Source organism: Girardinichthys multiradiatus, chromosome 19, assembly GCF_021462225.1.
Source record: "Girardinichthys multiradiatus isolate DD_20200921_A chromosome 19, DD_fGirMul_XY1, whole genome shotgun sequence".
Taxonomy (NCBI): domain Eukaryota; kingdom Metazoa; phylum Chordata; class Actinopteri; order Cyprinodontiformes; family Goodeidae; genus Girardinichthys; species Girardinichthys multiradiatus.
Window position 1 is genome coordinate 6,473,633 of NC_061811.1, and position 24,285 is coordinate 6,497,917.

The 24,285-nt window shown below is 40.7% G+C and overlaps 3 protein-coding genes across 6 annotated transcripts in view; 1 reads left to right on the top strand and 2 right to left on the bottom strand.

Moving 5' to 3' along the window:
- The window catches only part of rcan3 (regulator of calcineurin 3), a 56,186-nt gene extending 43,826 nt beyond the window's left edge, over positions 1-12,360 (bottom strand). The window contains exons 1-2 of the mRNA XM_047346092.1: positions 12,204-12,360; positions 10,120-10,373 (exon numbers count right to left, since the gene is read on the bottom strand). Coding sequence (XP_047202048.1) covers positions 10,120-10,329 — 210 coding nt within the window. The 5' untranslated portion in view covers positions 10,330-10,373; positions 12,204-12,360. The remainder of the gene's footprint in view (positions 1-10,119; positions 10,374-12,203) is intronic.
- Positions 12,361-15,894: 3,534 nt separating this feature from the next.
- On the bottom strand, positions 15,895-22,296 carry nipal3 (NIPA like domain containing 3). Of its 2 annotated transcripts, XM_047346100.1 has the most exons (12): positions 22,036-22,296; positions 21,689-21,757; positions 21,190-21,361; positions 20,943-21,002; positions 19,443-19,588; positions 19,186-19,282; positions 18,912-19,047; positions 18,718-18,806; positions 18,471-18,534; positions 18,186-18,223; positions 17,175-17,269; positions 15,895-17,089 (listed from the first exon to the last, which is right to left on the bottom strand). In XM_047346100.1, the coding sequence occupies exons 1-12, from the start codon at positions 22,081-22,083 to the stop codon at positions 16,955-16,957; spliced, it is 1,149 nt and encodes a 382-aa protein (XP_047202056.1). In that variant the 5' UTR covers positions 22,084-22,296; the 3' UTR covers positions 15,895-16,954. The 2 variants fall into 2 exon arrangements, with proteins under 2 accessions (XP_047202056.1, XP_047202055.1); XM_047346099.1 differs by lacking the exon at positions 18,186-18,223 and having other exon boundaries at positions 22,036-22,295.
- Positions 22,297-23,898: 1,602 nt separating this feature from the next.
- Positions 23,899-24,285, top strand: part of grhl3 (grainyhead-like transcription factor 3) — a 41,745-nt gene continuing 41,358 nt past the window's right edge. Inside the window, exon 1 of one of the 3 annotated variants that reach the window (XM_047393194.1) lies at positions 23,899-24,047. The gene's annotated coding sequence lies outside the window, so the exon portion shown is untranslated. The remainder of the gene's footprint in view (positions 24,048-24,285) is intronic. The other 2 variants (XM_047393196.1, XM_047393197.1) reach the window with 2 other exon arrangements.

Consider the following 24,285-nt stretch of genomic DNA (forward strand, 5'->3'; position numbering starts at 1 on the left):
AAGGAAACTAGTCATAAAGATGTAAATAGATTTGTCTTTCAATAAATGAACATGATTAAGGATTTTTTTTTTTTATATATATTTTTTCAGCACTAGTGGCCTTTATTTTTCCATTTTTTGACAGTAGGTAGACAGGAAAGAGGGGTAGAGAGAGGGGGAGACATCCGGTAAATGTCGCCGGGTCCGGGACTCGAACCCGGGACAGCCGCCATTCGAGGACTGTAGCCTCTGTATATGGTCGCGCGCTTTCACCCCTACACCACCAGCGTCACCATGATTAAGGATTTTAAACATAACTAAGTTTTATAAATGCAAGTATTAGCTGTGACGTATACAGACATTTCAACACTGTGGTACATTACTTTTCTCTCATCACACTATTATGTATCAACCTTGCATTTCATTACTGGATGAAGATACGCCACTTCAGGTAAACAATGCTCTGTTGGCTTTCTGTACATCTGATACTGTAGAATATGTTATTGGATCCCCAGCAAAGCCAGACAAGTGAAAGTTTTTGGACATGTCCAAAAGATTCTGTGGCATGAATGTTGTATAAAACACCAGATTTATACAAGGGCTCCACTTAATCTTATGCTGCACCATAGTGATGCTTTGATTGCAATGAAGATTCAGTCACTTTGGCCCCCTGAAAACTGTGGCTCAAACTCACAGCAGCCTGGCCTACTTTCAGAATATTTGTGTAATAATATCAGTTGCTTGGAAAAACGTATAGGCTGTGCATTTAACAGTTTTTTTACGCAGATGGTCAGATTTTCATTAAATATAAAAAAAACAAAAAAACACCATAACATAACAGGAGAATCTTAAAAAAGTAGCAAACTAAATTCTACACGCTTCATCCAAATACACAGACTATACAAAACAGAGTGAATCGTAAGTAAGACACAAACCTTGTAGGCATGATACGATTCAATGTTTCATAAGTTGAACTTCTTCATGTTTTGACCCATGTAAGATAGGATTTTCAATATGCCAACATACTTATACATAAATACTATAGAACATTTTTAGACCTTTAAATCAAACTTTGAACTTTGAAAGAATTTGCCCGTTAACTTATTATTTTTAATAAAACAAGTTCTACACTTATGGATAGCCTACTGGTTCTGAACTGGACTCGGGTCTTTGAGCCATTCGAACACATGAATAACGTTTGATCCAAATCATTTCACTGTAGCACTAGCTTTACATTTATGACCTGCTGAAAGGAGAACCTCCACCCCAGGTTTAAGTCTTCCGCAGCTTCTAACAGGTTTTCTTCCAGGATTGTCCTGTGTTTAACTCCATCCATCTTCCCATCAACTCCCCGACCCTGCTAAAGAAAAGCATCGCTACAGCATGACGCTCCCACCATGTTCCATCTTGGAGATGGTGTGTGCACGGTCTTATGACTGATCTCTAAAAAAATCCTCTGAGTCCTTTGCAGAAAAACTGCATTTATACTAAGATTAAATTACATGCAGGTTGACTCTATTTACTATTTAGGCGACTTCTGAATTTCATTTAGGAGTATCAGAGTAAGGAGTGCTGAATACAAAATCAAACATACTCTGGAAATCTGTTGTGAAAACGAGGCTGCGAATAAAAAAAAACAGATAAAGAAGTAAAAAGTAATTAAAGAGGATGTAAAACGATCATTAATAAATGTTAATCTATATGCATGTAATGCATTTCAAAAAGCAGATGCTTCTCTGATGCTTTGCTTCCTGATCTTTATCTGAATAGGAAAATAGAAGATTTCTTTTCTGTTAAAGCCCTGTTACCACAAAAATATTTGGTTATTATTTAGAAGAAATGATAAATGTCAAGAGAAAAAGCTACATTTGTCATGAGAGAACCATTAGCCAATCTGTAAAGGTGCTTACATTAGATTCTGATTGGTCGTTATTTCTGCCGGACTTGTCAACTAAATGTCCGACTACGACATTTTCCTCCAAGGCCAGCTCTGAGGTCCTCCTCTGAGTCCCATTAAGGATGGAGCTTTTAACAGTGCATGTGTTACTGCTTTACCCATGTGTTCTGAAATGTCCCAGTAAGCCATGACCGAGTGGCAGCAAGGTTAAACACACTCCCTGAAACTGAAGCATTCAGCTAATCCAACCTATTTTATACCCAGCTGTTCTTTTCCAGTGGAAAGAAACAAGTGTAAGAAATGACAGTCCAGACAGGCAGTCCAATGGAGTCTAGGCAGTAGATTCTGAATTTCTACCAGCTGACATTTAAAAACCATTATGTGATGTACTGCTGATGCAGTGCTGAACTTTGCTGTATTCTCATCCTTCTCTTGAGTCTAATCTACAGTGCTGTGGAAGAGATTTTTGCCTACTTAAAATGTCTTCTGTTTTTATTCTTTTTGTCACAGTTAAATGTTTCAGCAAACCATAGGGGGCCATTATCCACAAATGGAGAAAATGGGGAACAGTAATGAAGCTTCCCAGTAGTGGCTTGCCTATAAAAACTGCTTCAAGACTGCATCGACTCATCCAGGAGGTCTAAAGAGAATCTAGAGCAACATCTAAAGCTCTGCAGGCCTTGCTTGCTTTAGCTGAGGTCAGAGGACATGATTCAACATAAGAGAGACTGGGCTAAAGTGGACCTTGCCTGAGAGATCCAAGTCCAAAACCAAAAAGGCCCATTTAACATTGCGCCTCCAAAAATCTTGACGATCCCTAAGACTTCTGGGAAAATGTTCTGTGGGCTGACAAGTGTGATGGAAATTCTTGCAGTAAGCATTCTAAAGTGTATGACCTTCAGGTTACCTCACTCCTCTGAACATCTGTGTTAGGGGAGGAAGCTGTAAAAGCCATTATCAGACGTTTAATGGTTAAAACCCACAGTTAGGATGATGTGTTGGGAAAGACAGATGGGTTCCTAGATAACTTTGTCACCTCTGAACCCGAGAAGGGTCTGGGGTCATAAAACACAGACTCTTTGAAGTTGAGATAACACTGTCATGTTCTGGTATAAATACTGTGTGTAAATGTTGATCGGGGCTCTGTTTCACTGACTAACCTCAGTGACAGAGTCATTCAAACGCTGAATGCCTTTGAATAGAACTTATAAAGACAAAGTCTGGATTTTCTCTTGTTATGAGTCAACTTCTACCCACTTTGATGAGAAAATTCCACAACACAAGACAAAAGAGGAGCTTTCTGGAAGTTGTGCACCTCGTTAAATCTGTTGGAAAACTAACAGCACTTCAAAAAAAGAACATTATACTGAAAATCAAACACGAGGTTTCTTAGTCTCTTCTGGACCTCGATGAAATGTTATAATTGATGGGGCAATAAATTCTGAAGTCTATCAGAAAATTCTAGGGAAGTATTTCTGGCTATGAGTTCATGACCTAAGGCTTATGCAGCAAGACAGTGATCTGAAGCACACCAGCAAGTCCACCTCTGAATGGCTGAAAAAACATTAAAACATAAGATCACGGTTTCTTAGTGGCCTTCCAGACTTCATTTAGATGCTGCGGCATCAACATAAACAGGCTGTTTGTGCTTGAAACCCCTTCAATATTGCTGAATAAAACATTCTGCAAAAAGAGGCGGCCACAATTCCTCAGCAGTGATGTAAAAGACTCATTGCCAATTTTTGCGAACGCTTGATTGTAGTTGCTGCAAAATCTGTTATCATGCTTAAGGGGTGCAGAAGGACGTTACCGTTACAAAAAAAGTTAAAAGAGAAGAAATCAGTACAGATTTCTTCTCTTTTTACTGTTTCAGAGCACTGCACATGCCCTCTAGTATTATTGATTCAAAATAATAAAAACTAAATTAACTTTTAATTTATATTTAAATTATGTGCAAAATTAATTTGCAGCTTGTTCAATATCCTTCTCTTTTATGTGTGTTTATGTTACTGGGTGCACAGATTAATTCTTCTGCTCGAGCATCTTGCATCTTCAAAATAAACTCATGAAGCTGGTTGGGTTTGAAGCACATGATTAAGGTGAACATTGTTTCAGCTTAATAGATCAAACTAAAGATAACATTTACTTTATTCCCTTTAATTATCTCCAGAAAAAACATATTTAATTAAAACATTATTCATGCTCCACAGATAATGACCATTATTAATTGTGCTGTATTGTAGTGCTGCAAGATAAAAAAAAAAGTTGGCATCTTGTCATATATTTGAGCTTTAAAACAGCTCAATTGTTCCATCTACTGCTGTCAACTTGCCTGAAATGGCTTTCTGCTTTTTTTGTACGTAAAAAATAAAGGTAAAATAACTGCACTGGGCCGGTCAGCACACCAGAATAATATCCAGGCCGCTGCAGGAACTGGAGGCCAGGGGGATTCGCTCACTCTCCACCGCATTATGTCTGACCTTCAGCCTGCCAAGCACCCGCTCTCTCACGCTCACCCCCCCCCAAGGACCGACACCCAAAAATAGATTATAGGATGACACATGCAAACATATCACTACTCCCATCCATGCACACACACACACACACACAGTATATACAATGTATTTACACAACACACAGAGCCACTTTTTCACTTTTCACATTCTTCATCTGTCTATTTTTAGTCCCCAAGGTTGCAGGAGCACTCTGCGCTGGAGTTGTCTCACTGTGTCACTCAATAAGTATATATACAGTGGGCTGCATTATCAGACATCACACTCAAGTGGGACAGTCGAGGTCCACCAGAGCAGTTCAACTTGTCACATACCTTCAGCAAACATCAAAGTCACCGTTTCAAGAGAAAAATCCTTACAGAACAGTTTAAAAAGTTGCCTGTCAAATATATTGCTGTAAAGCATAAAAGTAAAGTGGAGGGACAATGATTCATGGTGTTCAACAGTTTTTACAAATAAAACCTAAAAAGTGGGCTGTGCATTTGTAATCAGCCCTAAGTCATACCTTTTTTTAAAGTCTTTTAAGCGTCTCTATCAGCTTTGTCTCAAAGACTGAAATTTGTGCTTCTTCTTCTTAAAAATCAAACAAGCTCAGTCAGATTAAATGGCGAGGGCCTTTGGACATCAGTTTAAGTCGTGCCACAGATTCTCAATTTGATTTAGTTGTGGCCTTTGACTGCGCCATTCTAACACATGAAAATGGTGTTTGATCTAAACCATTCCATTGTAGCTCAGGCTGTATGTTTAGGGTTGTTGTCCTGCTGGAATGTGAATGTCTCTAGACATCTGCAGCCTCTAACAGGATTTTTTCAGGACTGTCCTGGATTTTGTTAAATCCATCAACTCTGACCAACTAACCCATCCCTTCTGAAAAAAAATCTTCCTCACAGCATGATGCTGCCACCACCATGTATCACCTGTGGATGGTATGTCCAGGTAGATGTCTGGAAAAAGTTTTCCAACACACAGCGCTTCACTTGTAGGCCAAAAATATTTAATGTGGTCTTGTTTGATCAGAGCGTCTTCTTCAACATGCAAGTGGGACTTCCTAAGGCTTTTGTTTACCGATGGTTTTCTTCTTGTCCTCTGAGGAGATTCTCCCACCTGAGCTGTGGATCTCTGCAGCTCCTCCAGAGCTCCCATGGGCCTCTTGGCTGAACTCCATAACTTTCTCCCTGATCCATCTGTTGCGTCCCTTGGTCTTCATGATGCTGTTTATTCACTTACGTTCCCTAACAAACTTCCAAAGTGTTTCCAGAACAGCTGGTTTATATTGAGATGATCAAGTTTTCTCTAATTAGGTTTCTTCTGTAATGTTCCATGCATAACTTTATTTAGAGGAATCCCAGAAAGAGGCACTGAATGGAAATGCATCGCACCCTTTTCTGGAGTTATGTTATAGGACATGATGAAAATATGTATAATTGCTTTACTTTGTGATGCACCACTACATAAATCCCGATAAAGTACATTGAAGGTTGTGGCTGCAACGTGACAAAACGTGGAACATTTCAGGGAGTATGAATATTTTTCCAAGTCACTGCATTGACACTGTACAAAACTTTTAGTTATTTTAAAATACCAGTTGAAAAGTAAAATAATCCAAAAATTCTTTCCTGCAGTTCATATCTATGTTGTTTGATTCTTGAATGTAAAGAGAAAACATGCCGGCCCCACAGTAACGCTGTGGGTTTGTAGAACCAAAACACATACAGGTCCTTCTCAAAAATATTAGCATATTGTGATAAAGTTCATTATTTTCCATAATGTAATGATGAAAATTTAACATTCATATATTTTAGATTCATTGCACACTAACTGAAATATTTCAGGTCTTTTATTGTCTTAATAAGGATGATTTTGGCATACAGCTCATTAAAACCCAAAATTCCTATCTCACAAAATTAGCATATTTCATCCGACCAATAAAAGAAAAGTGTTTTTAATACAAAAAACGTCAACCTTCAAATAATCATGTACAGTTATGCATTCAATACTTGGTCAGGAATCCTTTGGCAGAAATGACTGCTTCAATGCGGCGTGGCATGGAGGCAATCAGCCTGTGGCACTGCTGAGGTCTTATGGAGGCCCAGGATGCTTCGATAGCGGCCTTTAGCTCATCCAGAGTGTTGGGTCTTGAGTCTCTCAACGTTCTCTTCACAATATCCCACAGATTCTCTATGGGGTTCAGGTCAGGAGAGTTGGCAGGCCAATTGAGCACAGTGATACCATGGTCAGTAAACCAGTTACCAGTGGTTTTGGCACTGTGAGCAGGTGCCAGGTTGTGCTGAAAAATGAAATCTTCATCTCCATAAAGCTTTTCAGCAGATGGAAGCATGAAGTGCTCCAAAATCTCCTGATAGCTAGCTGCATTGACCCTGCCCTTGATAAAACACAGTGGACCAACACCAGCAGCTGACACGGCACCCCAGACCATCACTGACTGTGGGTACTTGACACTGGACTTCTGGCATTTTGGCATTTCCTTCTCCCCAGTCTTCCTCCAGACTCTGGCACCTTGATTTCCGAATGACATGCAGAATTTGCTTTCATCCGTAAAAAGTACTTTGGACCACTGAGCAACAGTCCAGTGCTGCTTCTCTGTAGCCCAGGTCAGGCGCTTCTGCCGCTGTTTCTGGTTCAAAAGTGGCTTGACCTGGGGAATGCGGCACCTGTAGCCCATTTCCTGCACACGCCTGTGCACGGTGGCTCTGGATGTTTCTACTCCAGACTCAGTCCACTGCTTCCGCAGGTCCCCCAAGGTCTGGAATCGGCCCTTCTCCACAATCTTCCTCAGGGTCCGGCCACCTCTTCTCGTTGTGCAGCGTTTTGTGCCACACTTTTTCCTTCCCACAGACTTCCCACTGAGGTGCCTTGATACAGCACTCTGGGAACAGCCTATTCGTTCAGAAATGTCTTTCTGTGTCTTACCCTCTTGCTTGAGGGTGTCAATAGTGGCCTTCTGGACAGCAGTCAGGTAGGCAGTCTTACCCATGATTGGGGTTTTGAGTGATGAACCAGGCTGGGAGTTTTAAAGGCCTCAGGAATCTTTTGCAGGTGTTTAGAGTTAACTTGTTGATTCAGATGATTAGGTTCATAGCTCGTTTAGAGACCCTTTTAATTATATGCTAATTTTGTGAGATAGGAATTTTGGGTTTTCATGAGCTGTATGCCAAAATCATCCGTATTAAGACAATAAAAGACCTGAAATATTTCAGTTAGTGTGCAATGAATCTAAAATATATGAATGTTAAATTTTCATCATGACATTATGGAAAATAATGAACTTTATCACAATATGCTAATATTTTGAGAAGGACCTGTACAGCATCACATCGTTAGCTTTTGTAAACTTAAATTTCAGTTGATGTATCTCATAACAGCAGAAATCTCCTATAACAACAGTGAAAAACGAAGTATAAATATTTTGGATTTTCATTTCTCATAAGTTCAAACAACCCAACAACTTCATATTGCATAATGGTTGCAGCTGCTTGATTGCTCAGCCAGACAACAGCAGGAGCTGCCCTGAAAGCTTTGCTCAGTGCTGATTAGGCCTGATATGTACCGGGCACTATATGGAACCATTTATAATGGCTTCTCTGACCTTCATCTCAGCAAACACAGAAACCGCCCTGGCTTGTTACTCTGCCCAAACACGCCTTTTTGTGGCAATCCATCATGTCCAAATCACAATCAACACTGGCTGCAATGTTGCATTAAAAGGATGATGTATCATGCTGGGAATGAGGCACACAAATAAATCCTAAATTAAAATAAACAAAATTATTAATTAGCTTTTCTACAAAATATGTAAAAGTTTTGGACAGACATCAACAAATTGACATTTTAGTTCAAATATAACAGGATGGAAAACTAGTTTTTCTTCCAGCACAGAAAAAAATCTGCTTGAGTTTAAATTAAAGGATGTCTTCCTGAAAAATAAAGGAGAAACTTTCCCGAGCACCTCGTGGAGGATCCAGACATCTGATCCTTTCACAACATTTCACAACAAAATCCACAAGATTTATAATAAATGCCGCATGGGAGAAAAAACTGAATCAAAATCAAAGCCTGGCTGATAATTCAAGTCATTAAGTGCTGCAGCTCTGTTTTGATCAGGAAAGTTCATTTAAATGGGTAAATAAGTAATAACACAATTTACATTCATTGGGGCAATCCAGCATCTGGTGATGCCAAAGAAAGTAAAAAGGCTTTTACAGTGTGCACACAGTTTCTGATAGATCCGAGGGGCACTTTCTTTTCCCCGTATGCTGGCTGTCCATCTCTTTCTCCTTCTAGAAGAGTGTGATTACAGAAACAGTGCATCCTCCCGCATGCAGGCTTTTGAGAATAGACACAGAAGGTAATGTCTGTGCTGGGAGAAAGCCAAGAGCCAAGACAAAAAAAAAAATGTAGGTTACAATGTTCTTGTTCATCACTGAAGAAGCAGACAACATGTTCAAAGATGTCATATTAATAACTAACAGAAAAGCTATGAAGTTTTCCAAATTCTTTCAGGAGATTAATGTGAAGAAGAAGAATGAAGCACAAAATAATGTCCATGTATGACTGTTATTCCAACCATCATCCCTGCTTGCTGTCCTCATTTACCAAGTTTAAATAAATGTCTAAAGTTCTATTTTTAGTGCAGCTTGCTTGACTAAAACATACAGAGCATGCTCCATTGACATGTTTCTGTCTGAAGTGTGTGTGGGTGTCATTTCCACTTAAAAGCCGGAGTGTGAATCGTAATGAAGTGAGAAGGCAAAACGAGTGGAGGAGAAGAGGGGGGCGGACTCCACCGCTAGGAGCAACGGATGTACAAACAGCAGCCCCACAAAGCAGGAGTGATTCATTTAAAGGGATTTTGTGCAAGAGGCAAATTTACCCTCCCTGCTTTGTATTTCCAGAAAAAGTGGCTCAATCAAGAAGAGGAGGAAGAAAGTTAATGAGCAACATTGTCATGCGGGAGGCGAGCTGGAGAGCTCTGAGAGGCGGATACAGTAGAAGGAGGGAGATGGATGGACCTGACAGAAAGGGAAAAACACTGAAAGTAGAAGAGGTCTAAGGATGCCAGCTGGAAGGATTATGAATCTCAGGACAGCGTAATTAGATTAGAGGGCAGAAAATTACAAGTATTTCTTAGCATCCTCCTCCAGAAAACAGAATCCAATGATCCTGAACCCTCCTGCTTCAGGAGTTTGATCATGCTGTGAGAAAAAAAAAATAAAAAATCCACATCCTCAAGAGGAAAAAATCAGTTTTTGTCTGTCTGCAACATGCATGTGCGTGGGCTTTGGCCTGAGGCCTGTAGGGAAATCTACTGCATAGACATAATTGGGCATGAATAACATGCAGCATGGGATGATGATGGAATGACATACACAGACAGATGGATTAAGCCCTGAATGTGGTTCCTGATTCTGTGCAAGTCATGTTGTAATCTGCTGAGCTGCATTCATCTGTCCTGCTAAATAAATTTCAGCAGCATCAGGTGTGTGTGTGTGTTTTGTGAGTGTGTGTGGGGTTGCGGGTGTGTGTGTCTGCCTTTGCAGCAGAGCGATCAGCAGGGCAGCTTGAAACAGGAGCATAAGCTCTGAGTAACACCACACACGTGTTGTTGGGATTTTGAATCTTGGACCAACTAAAACGCAAGAGAGATGACTCAAACATTGATGCTCTGACTCAAACACGCATCAGAAACATGGAGAAAAAGCAGCGTCTCACCCTGTGCACGTCCTGTTCAAACACGACGTCATGGATGCTGCATGCAAAGAGTGCTGTAGGAAGGTCACTCAGGTCCATCATCTCCGCCGACATGCCATCCTGGTCGCTCTCCCCAAACACCATGTCCTCTTCCTCCTCCTCGTCCTCCTCGGGATCACTGCTGTAAGCTTCCGAGCCGTTGCTCCATGCCTTAAAGTTCTCTCGCAGCATGTTGAATCCTTCCAGGAGGCGGCTGCAGGCGATTACAGCTGAAGCTAAGAAATAAAAACAAGGAGGTAAAAATGTCTGAAAGTGAGAAGGAAGAAGTAAAAGACTTTTCAGTTTTTCTGTTGTTTTATTACAATGTATATGAAAACAACAGTTGAACCTTAATGTACTTGTAGATTTTCGATGCAATTAAATATTTAAGTTTTTTATCTTAACTGTAATAATAATAAAAGTTATTAAAGGAGGGGAAAGTATTAAATAATATTTGTAGGTCATCAGTGAAAAGTTGATGGTAAAGATTTATTGAACAGAAAGTGATATAGTTTTTTTCTGGTAATTTTGATGACTTCTGCAAAACATTTGAATATCATATAAGACCAATTAAGAGAGGAATTTTATAACAAATATGTTCATGTTATGGCCTACACAATAATGGAGAAGACTATTGACTTTACAGTTGTGCAGCAGACAGTTATTATAACCCACAAAAGGCCATTGCTAAAAAAAAATCTGAGTGCTGTGTCCAAGCATATTAATGGAAGGTTGAGTAGAAGGAAAAAGTGCGATAAAAAAGGAGCACAAGCAACAGGAATAACTCCAGCTTTAAAATGATTGTGTAGCAAAGCCTAATATGAGCCTAGGGCAGATTCACAAGGCATACACTGCAGATGAAGTCAGAAATTCAGAAAACACCAGACACAGACATATTAAGTGCATGCTGGATTCCTTGTGTTAAGCAACTCCTGAACCCGAGACGTCGTCACAGACGTGTCTTACCTGGGCCAAGGAGAAAAAGGACTGGATTGTTGCTCAGTGGTCCACAGTACTCTTTTCAGACATAAGTATTATTTTCTATTTTTCTCCATTTCATTTGGAAACCAAGTTGACTCGGGTTCATTGTGAGGTTCTCACAGTGGGTGATGATTTTAGAAGACATGTCATCTGTCTGTGTGGGTAATTTTACTTCCCTCTGTTGGCGAGCTTCATGGATTCATCCTACATCAGAATGTTACCTGCCACACTGCCAACGGTACCAGAAGCTGGTTATATTACTATAGGATTGCTGATCTTGATTGGCCAGCAAACTAGCCTGACCTGAACCCTCCAGAGAATCTATGGAATATTGTCAAGAGGAAGATTACCAGACCTACCAATGCAGACAAGCTGAAGGCAAAAATCAAAGCAACCTGGGCTTCCTGACCACCTCAGCAGAACCACAGGCTGATGTAGAAATGTATGCAAAAGGAGCCCCAACCTAGTAATGAGTGTATATACTTTACAGTACATGGGTATATTTTCAGTAGGCCCACATTTCTGTATAAAAATACTTTTTTTTGGTCTTATGTTATACTATATAGCAAAGCTTAGGGGTTTTGTGTGTAGCTATTCTATATGAATTTCACTTTTTGAAGAGAATGCACCTGTTTGGAAAAACGTTAGCTGTTACCTGACCTCATTACTTTCATCAGTAGGAACAAAATGTAAACGTGGAGTGCCATCTAGTGGTAAGTAGTTAAATATTTCAAAACGACGCTCATCAGTACTTTAGGAACTACAACGCGTATTAATGGCCCAGATACAAGCGGTTTAAAACAACAACCAATGGGACTGTTACCTGTTGATGAATCTATAACTGTCCTAAAACGGAACCAGGAATACTGGCAAATGCTCTTAAAGCATCCTGACAAACGAGTTGAAGCCCATCTAAGTCCAGCTAATAAGATTGACAGGTTGTTTAGTATAAAGGGTCGTTGTAAAGCTTGATTACAGCTGAAATTCTCTTTCAAAGTTTGAATCCGCGCACACAGATGATGAAGTTACTGTTTCAGATCCTCTCTGATCGCGTCAACTCTAAATGCCCCTGTCTCAGCACTCACCGAACCGCTGTCAGTGAAAGCGACCAGAACCCTCCATCACAAACGGAAGGGAATCAGAATCTTCCTGTCACTTTGTCGAATGACCCGGATTGGTGATGCTGTTATTCCTGAGGATGCCGTCAGATGCTTGGGTGTTTGTTGTCCGTGCATTATCATTGGGCGTGATCACGGTGCAAACTACTCCGCCGCTATGAGACGCAGGTGGAACCAATGAGATGCCGGTGGCGGCCCGCAGCGACCAATCAGACTGCCGCGAAGGGGAGGACGCTCCGCAGCAAGATTGGTGGAGACCGGCGGGGCAGAAAGTGGCTCTGCTGCAAACGGATTTAAATACTTCGCAAGGACGTCTCAGTGAGTCACAGCAGTCTACTAAATCTGCTCACGGCTCCTTCCCGCTGAGTTAAGATCGGCTTAATGTGCTTAAATATCTGCAGACTGATCACACTTTGCAGGACCTGTTGCATCTGAAGCATGTTGTATAACCACATATTTTGGCATGATAAATAATAAAACGAACGCAATAATTACAAAAGGAAACAAATTAATTAGGCTCCCGAAACGCATTGCTTTATGTATTCTTTACATTAATACTGCGCCTTAAAAAAGGTCTTCATGCCTTTTAATTGCTCACATTTTGTCAAAATTTAGAAACACAAGCGTTTATGTATTTCAGGAAGTAGTGCATACTTGTGAAGCAGAAGGAAAATCACACGTTTGTCATTGTTTTTAATGATTTTTTGCACATTTCTTTTCAGAACCCACCAAGCCAATTCTTTGTACAATCACTTTTTTGCTGCACTTTGAGCTGCATATCCTTTGGGTTATGTCTCCACCAGCCTTGCACATCTAGAGGCTGAAATTGTTGTCTAGTATTCTTTGCAAAATAGCTCTTGGTCAGCCATATTGGATGGTGAGCGTCTGTGAACATGTGTTTGCAAATCTGGTCACAGCTTTCCTGTCCCTGCTGAAGAAAAACATCATCACAGCATGATGCTGCCACCACCATGCTCCGGGTGATCCAGTGTTACTTTTCCTCTTCAGACAGGACTTCTTATGGGTTACTTTATGGAATGACTTTTCTCCATGCCACTCTTCCATGAAAGACAGACTTCAGGAGGGTATAGCTATTAGTTGCCCTCTGAACAGCATCTCCCACCTGAGCTGTGGATTCCTGAAACTCCTCCAGAATTACCACTGACTTCTTAAATCAAGCTCTCCTTGCTCAGGATATTAGTTTAGGTGGACAGCCATGTCTTGGTAGATTTGCAGTTGTGCCATACAATGTTTTATAACCTAACCTTTAAACTTCTCAACAATAAAATGTCATTGTGCTGGTTTGCAATGACAACATAGATATTCAATTAATTAATGTCCCTGGAAAAGAGCTGCTAAAATATCTGCAGACCCCACACACCTTGGACATAAACTGTTTAGAGTTTTACCTTCAGGCCGTCGCTACAGAGCACTGTTCACTAAAACCAGCCGCCACAGGCTGTTTCTCTGATGAACATTTAATAGAGTACCAAACAACTGCATACTGAAGTTGCAAATGCACCTTTGTATATATGTATATTTAAGGACATACAGATATATGCATAAATATATCTTATATACGCATTAAAAACAAGACCAAAAAACAAACAAACCAGAGAGCAAAGGGTAATGGAGTCAAATTCCTTGTTTGTATGTAAACTTGGCAGTAAAGCTGATTCTGACCTGTCTGCTGTGTTCCTTAGTCTTCATGGTGCTGTTTGTTCATTGATGTTCTTTAACAAACCTCTGGACAGAACACTTGGATTTATACTGAGATTAAATTACTCACAAGTGGACTCTGTTTACATCTAAAGACAACTGGGCGCACTGGATTTTGCTTAGGGGTAAAACAGTAAAGGAGGCTTTTCAGATTTTTACTTCTCAGTACCGATGCTTTCTGGCTGATGTTTTGGTCACTTTTGAATGTTGGTGGTACTTTCACACTCGTGGTAACATGAGACGGACTCTACAACCCACACAAGTGGCTCAGGTAGTGCAGCTCATCCAGGATGGAACATCAATGCGAGCTGTGGCAAGAAGGTTTGCTGTGTCTGTCAGCGTAGTGTCCAGAGCCTGGAGGCTCTACCAGGAGACAGTTCAGTACACCAGGAGACGTGGAGGAGGCCGTAGGAGGACAACAATCCAGCAGCAGCACCGCTACCTCCACCTTTGTGCAAGGAGGAACAGGAGCACTGCCAGAGCCCTGCAGAATGACCTCCAGCAGGCCACAAATGTGCATGTGTCTTCACAAACGGTTAGAAACCGACTCCATGAGGATGGTATGAGGGCCCGACGTCCACAAATGGGGGTTGTTCTCACAGTCCAACACCGTGCAGGACGCTTGGCATTTGCCAGAGAACACCAGGATTGGCAAATACGCCACTGGCGCCCTGTGCTCTTTACAGATGAAAGCAGGTTCACACTGAGCACATGTGACAGATGTGACAGAGTCTGGAGACACCGTGGAGAGCGATCTGCTGCCTGCAACATCCTTCAACATGACCGGTTTGGCAGTGGGTCAGTAATGGTGTGGGGTGGCATTTTTTTCCTCTAAAGAAATGCCATTAGGTACCTGACTGCCATTAGGTACCGAGATGAGATCCTCAGACCCCTTGTGAGACCATATGCTGGTGCGGTTGACCCTGGGTTCCTCCTAATGCAGGACAATGCTAGACCTCATGTTCCTGGAGTGTGTCAGCAGTTGTGTCAGCAGTTCCTACAAGATGAAGACATTGAAGCTATGGACTGGCCCGCCCGTTCCCCAGACCTGAATCCGATTGATTACATCTGGGACATCATGTCTCGCTCCATCCACCAACGTCACGTTGGACCAGACTGTCCAGGAGTTGGCGGGTGCTTTAGTCCAGGTCTGGGAGGAGATCCCTCAGGAGACCATCCACCGTCTCATCAGGAGCATGACCAGGTGTTGTAGGGAGGTCATACAGACACATGGAGGTCACACACAATACTGAGCCTCATTTTGACTTGTTTTAAGGACATTACATCAAAGTTGGATCAGCCTGTAGTGTGTTTTTCCACTTTAATTTTGTGTGTGACTCTAAATCCAGGCCTCCATTGGTTAATAAATTTGATTTCCATTGATGATTTTTGTGTGATTTTATTGTCAGCACATTCAACTTTGTACAGAACAAAGTATTCAATGAGAATATTTCATTCATTCAGATCTAGGATGTGTTATTGGACTCTTTCCTTTATTTTTTTGAGCAGTGTACATTGACATTTATGGATCCATTTGAGTGAATAAAATTTAAGGATTTTAACATTTCAGTCTTGATTTTACTAAAAATTGAGGCTGGCTTTTTGCAATCATGTGGCAAAACATTTAGCATTGAGAGAAGCTGCATTTGTCAGATGGGCATTTCATGAACAGGCCTGTATTCTGACTCACGTGATAAGTGTCTTTTAATACTTTTAGTTAATCTGGTGGATGTTCTAGGGAACTAAATTCAAACAGCAGTCAGAGCATTTAAATCAGAGGGTCAATCCTGCATAAACAACTTTGTAAACATGCCACAACTGATATTGAAAGTATCACTAGAAAGGTTTACACTATAATAAAATGATGCATTTATTTTTCTTATTTGGGTGAAAAATATTTGAACTTTGTTCATTTAAACACCAACAGATCTCAACCAGCTGTCAGTCACCCGTTTTTATTATGCAGGCTTACCCTGAATTTATCCAGTATCCATCAACAAGCTTTGTTTTACAAAGGTACATTAAAATCACCAGACTGAAACATTATTCATAAATATATCAAAATAAATTAACTCACACTGGGGAAACGAGTCCCAACATGAAGAGGCAGTTTAGTCTTCATTTAAAACAGAGTTGGAGGCAGTTATTCAAAGTAAAGAAACTTCTGCTGTACAGCTGCAACTTTACAATGTTTGGTCAAAACCCTGAAGTTTGATTAGTACAAATATTTACTGGAAGAACAGGCCGGTATGCAGGGTAGCCCTGTAAGAAAATTTCTGTGGAAGTCACTGCTGTGTTTATCAAAGATGTTAGACAACTTCAACATAAAAAATGATGAGTGGGTGCGGCGCTGATGGTGTAGGGGCGTAAGCGTGCGACCATATGCAGAAGGTATAGTCCTCGAAGCGGCTGTCCCGGGTTCGAGTCCCGGACCTGGCGACATTTGCCGAATGTCTCCCCCTCTCTCTACCCCTCTTTCCTTTCTGCCTACTGTCGAAAAGAAAAATACAAAATAAAGGCCGCTAGTGCTGAAAAACATATCTAAAAAAATTAATAAGTCACTTCACTCTGCTGCCAACCTTTGGTTCCTCTGAGATCAACAAATGTCTTCCTACAAACACAAAATTAATCAATTCTTAAAATATATACAGAGATCGTCCAGCTTCATCCAGACACCTCCTCGTTTCCCCAACGTGCTTTTATAGAGACGGAAACTCCTCAGGGATACGAAAACAGCAAACTCTTTCCGGGGAAGTAGCGGGGAAGCAGAAATTAGAAATAAGCACCCAAACCTTATGGTAGTTTTTTTTCTGTTTTTCCTAATAAGCTTTGGTTCTGCAGGTATAAAATGGGAATGTCTGAAAGTTCAAGGCGAGACTGGAAACTAGAGAAGGTTTGGTGAAAACCCCCATCTGGGTTTTTTTTTATGTGAGGCAGCAATAAGTTTCATTCTGTCTTCAGGTTGGGTTGACCAGGAGGCGCATTTGTGCCTCTCACAGTCACAGCTGGATGTTCCAGGTTGACCGGTAGAGTAGCAGGGGCCACCCCATCATTATTAACCAGAGCGCCGTAGGAGAAAGATCCGTTAAAGTCCGGCTGAACAACAAGGCCATTGTCGTGAATGGTTGGGACGCCTGAGCAGAAAGACAAATACACATAAACTGACCTGTTGTGTACTGACTCCTGCACAAATGTAGAATTTTAAGTTTTAATACAAACCCTTCGCCATATCCATGGTGACGTATGGCTCAAAGATCTTGGCGTTTTTCCTGTGTTTGGTGACGAGAAAGACCCCGAGGAAACACAATGCAGACCTGCACAAAAACAAAACAACGTAAATAACAATAATTACATTTTTTCTGAATCAAACGCTGATATTCTAACTTGCATATAAACAGCTAAAATTGTAAATATTAAATGCACTGAACTTTGTAGTTTTCTATTGATAATGACCAGAGAAGGGCATAAACATGAAGTGGAAGGCAAACAATGCATGTTTATCTAATTATTTTACACCAACATTTGTGTCCAGCCCACTTAGCTCTGATACCCCCAAATGAAATCAAGTGCAAATAAAATGCCTTCAGTTAACCTAAAGGGAAAAATGTGTGTAATTTAATCTCAGTATAAACACAGCTGTTCTGTGGAAGCCTAAGAAGTTCGTTAGAGATCATTAGTGAACAAACAGCATGAGGAAGACCGACAGCTCAGGGAGAAAATTGTGAAGTTTAAAGCAGGATTAAGTTATAAAACAATATTCCAAACTTTGAATAGACCTATCCATCATCCATAAATGGAAAGAGCATGGCACAGGCCCGGCAAGGAGGGCATTAATCAGAGAATAAGCCAAGATGCTCATGGTAACTGTGGAAGAGTTGCACAGATTCTAAGCTCAGGTGGAAGAATCCATCCACACGAAATCTATTAGCTGTGCAAATCTGGCCTTTATGGAAGAGTGGTGACAAGAAAGCCATAAGATGTGCCCACTGCAGTTAGCCAAAAGCCATGTAGAAGACACAGCAACCACGTGGAAGAATGTACTCTGGTCAGATAAAACCTAAATTTAACATTTTGGACTTCATCTAAAATGCTATGTGTGGAAGAAAGCCAACACCCTGAACACACCATCCCCAAAGTGAAACATGGTGGTGGAAGCATGATGCTGTGGGGATGCTTTTCTTCAGTCGGAACAAGTGATGGGAATGTGGACGGAGCTCAAACCTGGTTTACCTTCCAGTAGGAGAACAACCCAAAACATCCAGCTAGAACTACAAGATCAAAGCACAATCATGTGTTAGAAAGGTCCAGTCAAAATCTGGAGCTTAATTCAACAGATAATGTAGGCCAAGACCTGGGGGCTTTTCAGAGCCATATGTTATTTCCTTCTACTGCATAATTTAAGCATTATGTTTAGTGGCTCTATCACATAAAACCCCAATGAAATACACAGAAGTGTGTGGTTGAAACTGACAAACATGTTTGAAAGATATAAAAACTGGAGGCGCTGTCACTCACCCGAGCAGAAACATGCAGATGTGAAGGACGTCCTCATTCTGAAACTCCAAGTAGAAGATGGCTCCTAAATGTGAGAAGATGGGATTTTCTTTAACCTTTGCTGTGACTTAAAGGTTTACATCTGAACCAGATTAGGAGTTATTATGGTGGATTCTGCTATGTAGCAAGTTGCTGATGGTTTCTTATTTTTGACTTAAAGCAGCAAATCAAGAGAAATATTCACAGGTACAACAAAGCTGTAACTCACCGGCTACCACTGCAGAGACGGTGGAGAAGATGTAGTTGACACAGGCAGCCAGAGAGGGATCATGCAGATTACAAGCTTGGGAAAGAAACCTGGGAAAACGGCAGCATGCTGAACAGTTTTCGGACCAGTAGCGAAGATAAAAAGGTAACAGCGATCAATGCATTTTAATTACTTCCGACGTCTCTGCCCCTCACCTGGCCTGGAAGATGACGGACGCCACCATGCACACGAACATGACGCTGAAGATGGGGTAGTTGAGCTGCATGGAGCCCTCAAGGGTGAAAAGAAGCATGCCAGAAACCGCCTTAACTGTAATGACTGTGACCGAACCTGTTCCAGAAGATAACAGAGTACAATCAAACTAGTTAAACCAACATCTGTAGCGGGAATCTTCTTCTTAACAAGAGGGATTTAAGCTAGGTTTTAACGACAGGAGGAAACTGGCTGCCTGTAATGCAAGAAACTCACCCAGTAAAGCAACCAGCAGCAGAATAATAACAAGGTAGTTAGCACTGTGCTGTTTGTAGAAGTACAACAGCAGGCAGAAAGCGATAATCTCCAGGAGCTGTAAGGATAACAACAATGAAACATCAAATGAATACAGAAACAAAACGAGGATCAACACATACTAAGAAATTAATAGATCATAACTGTGCATGATTGGAATAACCCAGTACAAAACCCAAATCTTTTTACAGAATATTAGTTAAACTGAAATATCTCACCAAATACAGGAGAACAGGCCACCCGACAATGTGCTTCACGATGTTCTCTGCTTGGAGTTTCTCATGAGAGTTTGGTCCAAATGATACAAACAGATATGTTCCTCCTATAATGACAACGTAGCCCAGGAAGGCAAGCCCATGGTTCTCTGAAACAACAAAACACAGAAATGATTTAAAGTCAGAGCGGAGATGTTTTAGAGGTTCACCCCAGAGCAGATTTAATGCTACTTTAAACTGTTTCCGTATTTTCATTTTAACATATTTCTTTGTTTTTTTTCTTTTGTTGCACTTCAATGTATCAAACTATTATTTTAATATAAGACAGCCTAAGAAAATAGAAAAACAGGTCTTTAAATGAATTTCCTGTATTAAGGAAATAAGTTTTCCAAACCAACCTGGCCCACCTGAAAAAGCAACCACCTCACTTGTTAAATTATGAATTAACTGGGACTGACCACACCCCAGTGCCTGATTACTGTCACTCTGTCAGAAATCCTTCATATAGAACCTGTCTGACAACACGATGTAGGCTAAAATATCTCAAAAAGCAACACATCATGCTGCAATAAAAAGAAATTTAAGAACATCTGAAAAACATTGGCAGTCAGGAAACAGTTACAAAGCCATTTCTAAGAGTTTCAGACTCCAGTGAACCAGTGATGGAGAAAACATGGAACAGTGGGGAAAACTTCACAGGAGTGGCTGCCCTACTAAAATGACTCCAAAACTCATCCAGGAGGTCAGAGAAGAACCGAGAACAACATCCAAAGCATCTGCAGACTTCACCTGCCTCAGTTAAGTTCATGACTCAACAAAAGGAAAGAACCTGGGCAAAAAAGGCCTTTATGGGAGAGACCCAAGGTCAAAACCACTACAGACCTAATCAATACAAAGGCCCACCTCATGTTCTGATGATCCTTAAAGAACATCTTGAGGATCCCTGAGATTTTGGGGAAATATTCTGCGAAACAGGCAAAGGTTTCTGGGAGGGTTGCCCCAATCACATCTGGTGTAAACTGACACAACATTTCAGAAAAAGGGTAAAATATGGTGCTTCTGCTATCTAGCAAATGAAAGTCCCCCCCAAGGAAGGCTGAGCACTTCGGATGTGAGAGGGAAAAAAATGATAAAACTTTGCAGGAACTTCACATAGAAATTAGACAACAGAGTTAAAAGGGCAAAGAAAAACTATTATCAAGACTGAAATCTTGCAGATTAATCAGGCTTGGATTTCATTCAGCTGGGCTTTTGGCTTCTAAAAAGGTCTGTCAAGGATATTTCCAAACTCAGTTAAGAAACAGTTAAATGTGTTTGAAACGTCAAATTTGAGGTGTTTGCATTCACTAAAACTCGATGTAATAAACACATACTAGAAAAATACTTGGTATAATTTAGTCATAAGAGTAGACAACAGGACAATTAGATTTGCAAAAGACCACACAAGATCAGAAATATTAGCACCAGTCGTCTGTGAAGCTGCACGTCTTCTGTTCTACTTACTTGCAAAGTCCTTTGCTTTATATTTTTCACGCAGGAATAAAAAACCCAAAATTGAGCTCGCTGCAAAATATCAAGAACAAAAAAAGCAAAGGGTTCAGTTTTTTTTTTTTTTTTTGATTACACTTAAAGTTCCAGTACAAGATTTTTTTTTTGTCAGTGTCTCATTATTTTTCACATTCTAGTTAATAAAACTAGTTTCTGAAGCACCAAGCCTCGATGTTAATAAAGTTTAGAGAGAGATTCTCACTCAGGACGGATACTGCATTGAGGGGTGCTACAACAGCAATAGGGGCAAAGGCGTATGACACAAAGTTGGCCCCCTCCCCGACGCAGATGAATACAAAACCAGACCACCAGGTCTTGGTCTGGTTGAAGGTGCGTTGCCCCTTTGTTCCTGCGAGTTTCACATGGCTGTACTTCTGCAAGAGAATGCAAAACAGTTCATTTAAAGAAGCACAAACACCTTGAAGTGTCCTTGCAGGAAGAGCTTAAAGCACATTGTGAAGCAGTTTCACAACAGGAAAGAAATGCAGATGGAATGGTCAGAAACACAATGAGAGTGATGCATCATGATCATGTGACAGTGTGTTGACTAAATATTCAGGAGACACAGCCTTTCCCTGAGGCTTCTGCAGTCTAACTCACATAACACACTGGAAAATAAAAGCTGTTGTCAGGATTATGATGAAAAACAGCTGATTTATGACCCAGCGCGTTTAGAAGGGAGGTTAAACCAGAAACGGTACCTGAACACTTAGAGAGATGCTGACAATCACACTTCCAAAGATGGCGAGTAAAGTCCCGATGAGATTGTCCTGGAAAACAAAGTGATCAGTTCAGTTAAGGAATAGAAATGCTCAGATAACATTTAAAATTTTAACATAAAAACATGAAGTCGCTTCCGAATTCTTATTTCTTTTTACCCGTATTGTTTCCATCATTCAGTGACCAGTTTAATATCTCAGAGAGACACAAACTAATTCAGCTACTACATTGTAACAGTTAACACAACCGAATGTCTTTTTAACGCAGCTAAGCGATGGCAAAGCAACACTAAAGTAACAAATGATGGTTACAATGTAAACTGCCCCACCGTGTAGGAGAGTCCTTGTTGCGCTTGTTGTGTTGGACTGTCGTCCATATCGTTTCCGTTCAGAGGCACTTTTTCAGCTCATGCACAAAAACAGGCCGTCAGTTAAATATTTCCTTCCGTTCCGCTGTTTCCTGTTCGACCTAAAATACCTATCGCTCATTTTTGGATTTTATGCCAGTACATTAAAGGAGACATCATCTTCGGAACGACCATCATCTCACTTCCGGGTTAAATCCACCTGCTTTTGGCTATGAGTGGACGCTCACAGAGGGTGCGCACCATTGATCAACCGGGGAGGCAACCGGCACCCCGGGCAGGCGCGGTCAACTCGATCGCGATTGTGAGTCAAACAACTAAATCTGAAACAAAGGTGTTAGGTCTAGTTGTGTGACAACGAGAACAGATGTAAGGCAGCACAAAGGCTATATATATCCATATATAGACATATATTTGAATTATTATAACTCATATTTTCCATATTCACCTTGTCAAATAACTGAATGAATACACCTTAGTTAATAAATTTAGAAATGGAAAATAATTAGTAGTTTGGCATATTTTAGGAGGTTAATTTAGTTTAGGTACATTCTAGGCACGTGTTTTCTCACTGGTTGTTTTGGTGTATTTTGATTTGCAGATTTTGTTAATTTTTGTTATCCACATTACAAGTACTAAAAGGAAAATTCTAATTATATTTCCTTCTAAAATAAATAAACAAAATTAGTTGAATATAAACTATAAAACAGTTTCTCTTCTTTAAAAAAAAAAACAAACCCATTTTCAAAGAGTAGATGTTTTTCTTTCAGTCATTTGGTCATACTCGTAGCAGTGGATACCTCCCTCAACCATGAGGCTAAAATAAACCAAACTGATTTGTTTAGCCGCAGTCATAAAATTTTCTCCTAACTTATCAAAAGCAGTTAATGAATCAGAAAATTAAGGAAAAGCATACTCTATAAACCATAAGATGATTTATTGCAGTTTACTGATCTTTAGTTATTCATCAAATTTGATGTACAGCAATTGTCAGTCAGTCATTTTCTACCGCTTATTCCACAGTGGGTCATGGGGAAGCTGGTGCCTATCTCCAGCAGTCTATGGGCAGGAGATGGGGTACACCCTGGACAGGTCGCCAGTCCATCGCAGGGCAACACACAAACAACCATGCACACACACATTCATACACTCATTCATACACCTAAGGGCAATTTAGAGTGACTAATTAACCTAACAGGCATGTCTTTGGACTGTGGGAGGAAGCAGGAGTACCCGGTGAGAACCCACGCATGCACGGGGAGAACATGCAAACTCCATGCAGAAAGACCCCCGGTCAGGAATTGAAACCAGGACCTTCTTGCTGCAAGGCAACAGTGATACCAACTGCACCACCATGCAGCCCTTACAGCAATTGTATCTATCAAAATATAAAGGTTTGACAGAAAATGAACCACTGCTATTGACGTAAGATCAATCTGACAGGTCAAGTCGGACCTCTGCAAACACTTTTAGTCTTAATTAGATTTAAGCCCCCTCCCACAGCACCTCGTCATCACTTTCACCCGAGTGACCCACCGGCATACTGTAAGGAACTACTCCCAGTTACGCACGCAACACGTCACCATGTACGCTTAGTAATGTCTACTTCCTTATTAAAAAAATAAGTGGTATCTTACAGTTATTGTATCTGTGGGGTAAATTTTTCTTCTTAAGCATCACTTTATCACTTTTGTAATAACATATTATTCATCATTGTTTCATTATTTGCAGACTCGTGGCTGCAGTACCGTGAAGCGCCAACAGGAGGTACTATTGACCCATAATTACCCAGAAGCATTTATTCCTAAAGTTAAACCTTGTCGGCCACATGGCATGCGGTCCCTGGATTTAGTGGAAAGTTTAAGGTGGTTCCTGCTTTTCATCTTGCTGGGGTAGGCCAAACCCTTCTGTGACCTTGAAAAGGAAGTTGCATTTATTGAAGACAGATGGTTGAAGGGCATAATTAGGGTAACCAGGTGTGTGTTTCTCTGCCCTCTTTTGTCTTTTTTATGTCTTCCAACAAACTGAGAATATGGCCCTCATTTTGAGTAGAACAGATTTCTTAGATTGTTATTGTAGGGGCTGTATTTACTGGTAGTGCAACTGCACAGATGGACTAGGAAAGAAAGAAAAGGAAAGTACAACTAGGATAAGTAACATCTTACACATCACACAATGGCAGGTAGATTGATTAATCACCTACCACCTGTATTA

Bases quoted from the DNA above. Each gene is read 5' to 3' on its own strand.
- nipal3 (XM_047346099.1), bottom strand. From the start codon at position 22,083: ATGGACGACAGTCCAACACAACAAGCGCAACAAGGACTCTCCTACACG. The intron at 21,003-21,189 runs GTGAGAATCTCT...GATATTTTGCAG, and splicing joins CAATGCAGTATCCGTCCTGA to CGAGCTCAATTTTGGGTTTT. The intron at 17,090-17,174 runs GTTTGTATTAAA...CTTTCTGCTCAG, and splicing joins CACCATGGATATGGCGAAGG to GCGTCCCAACCATTCACGAC.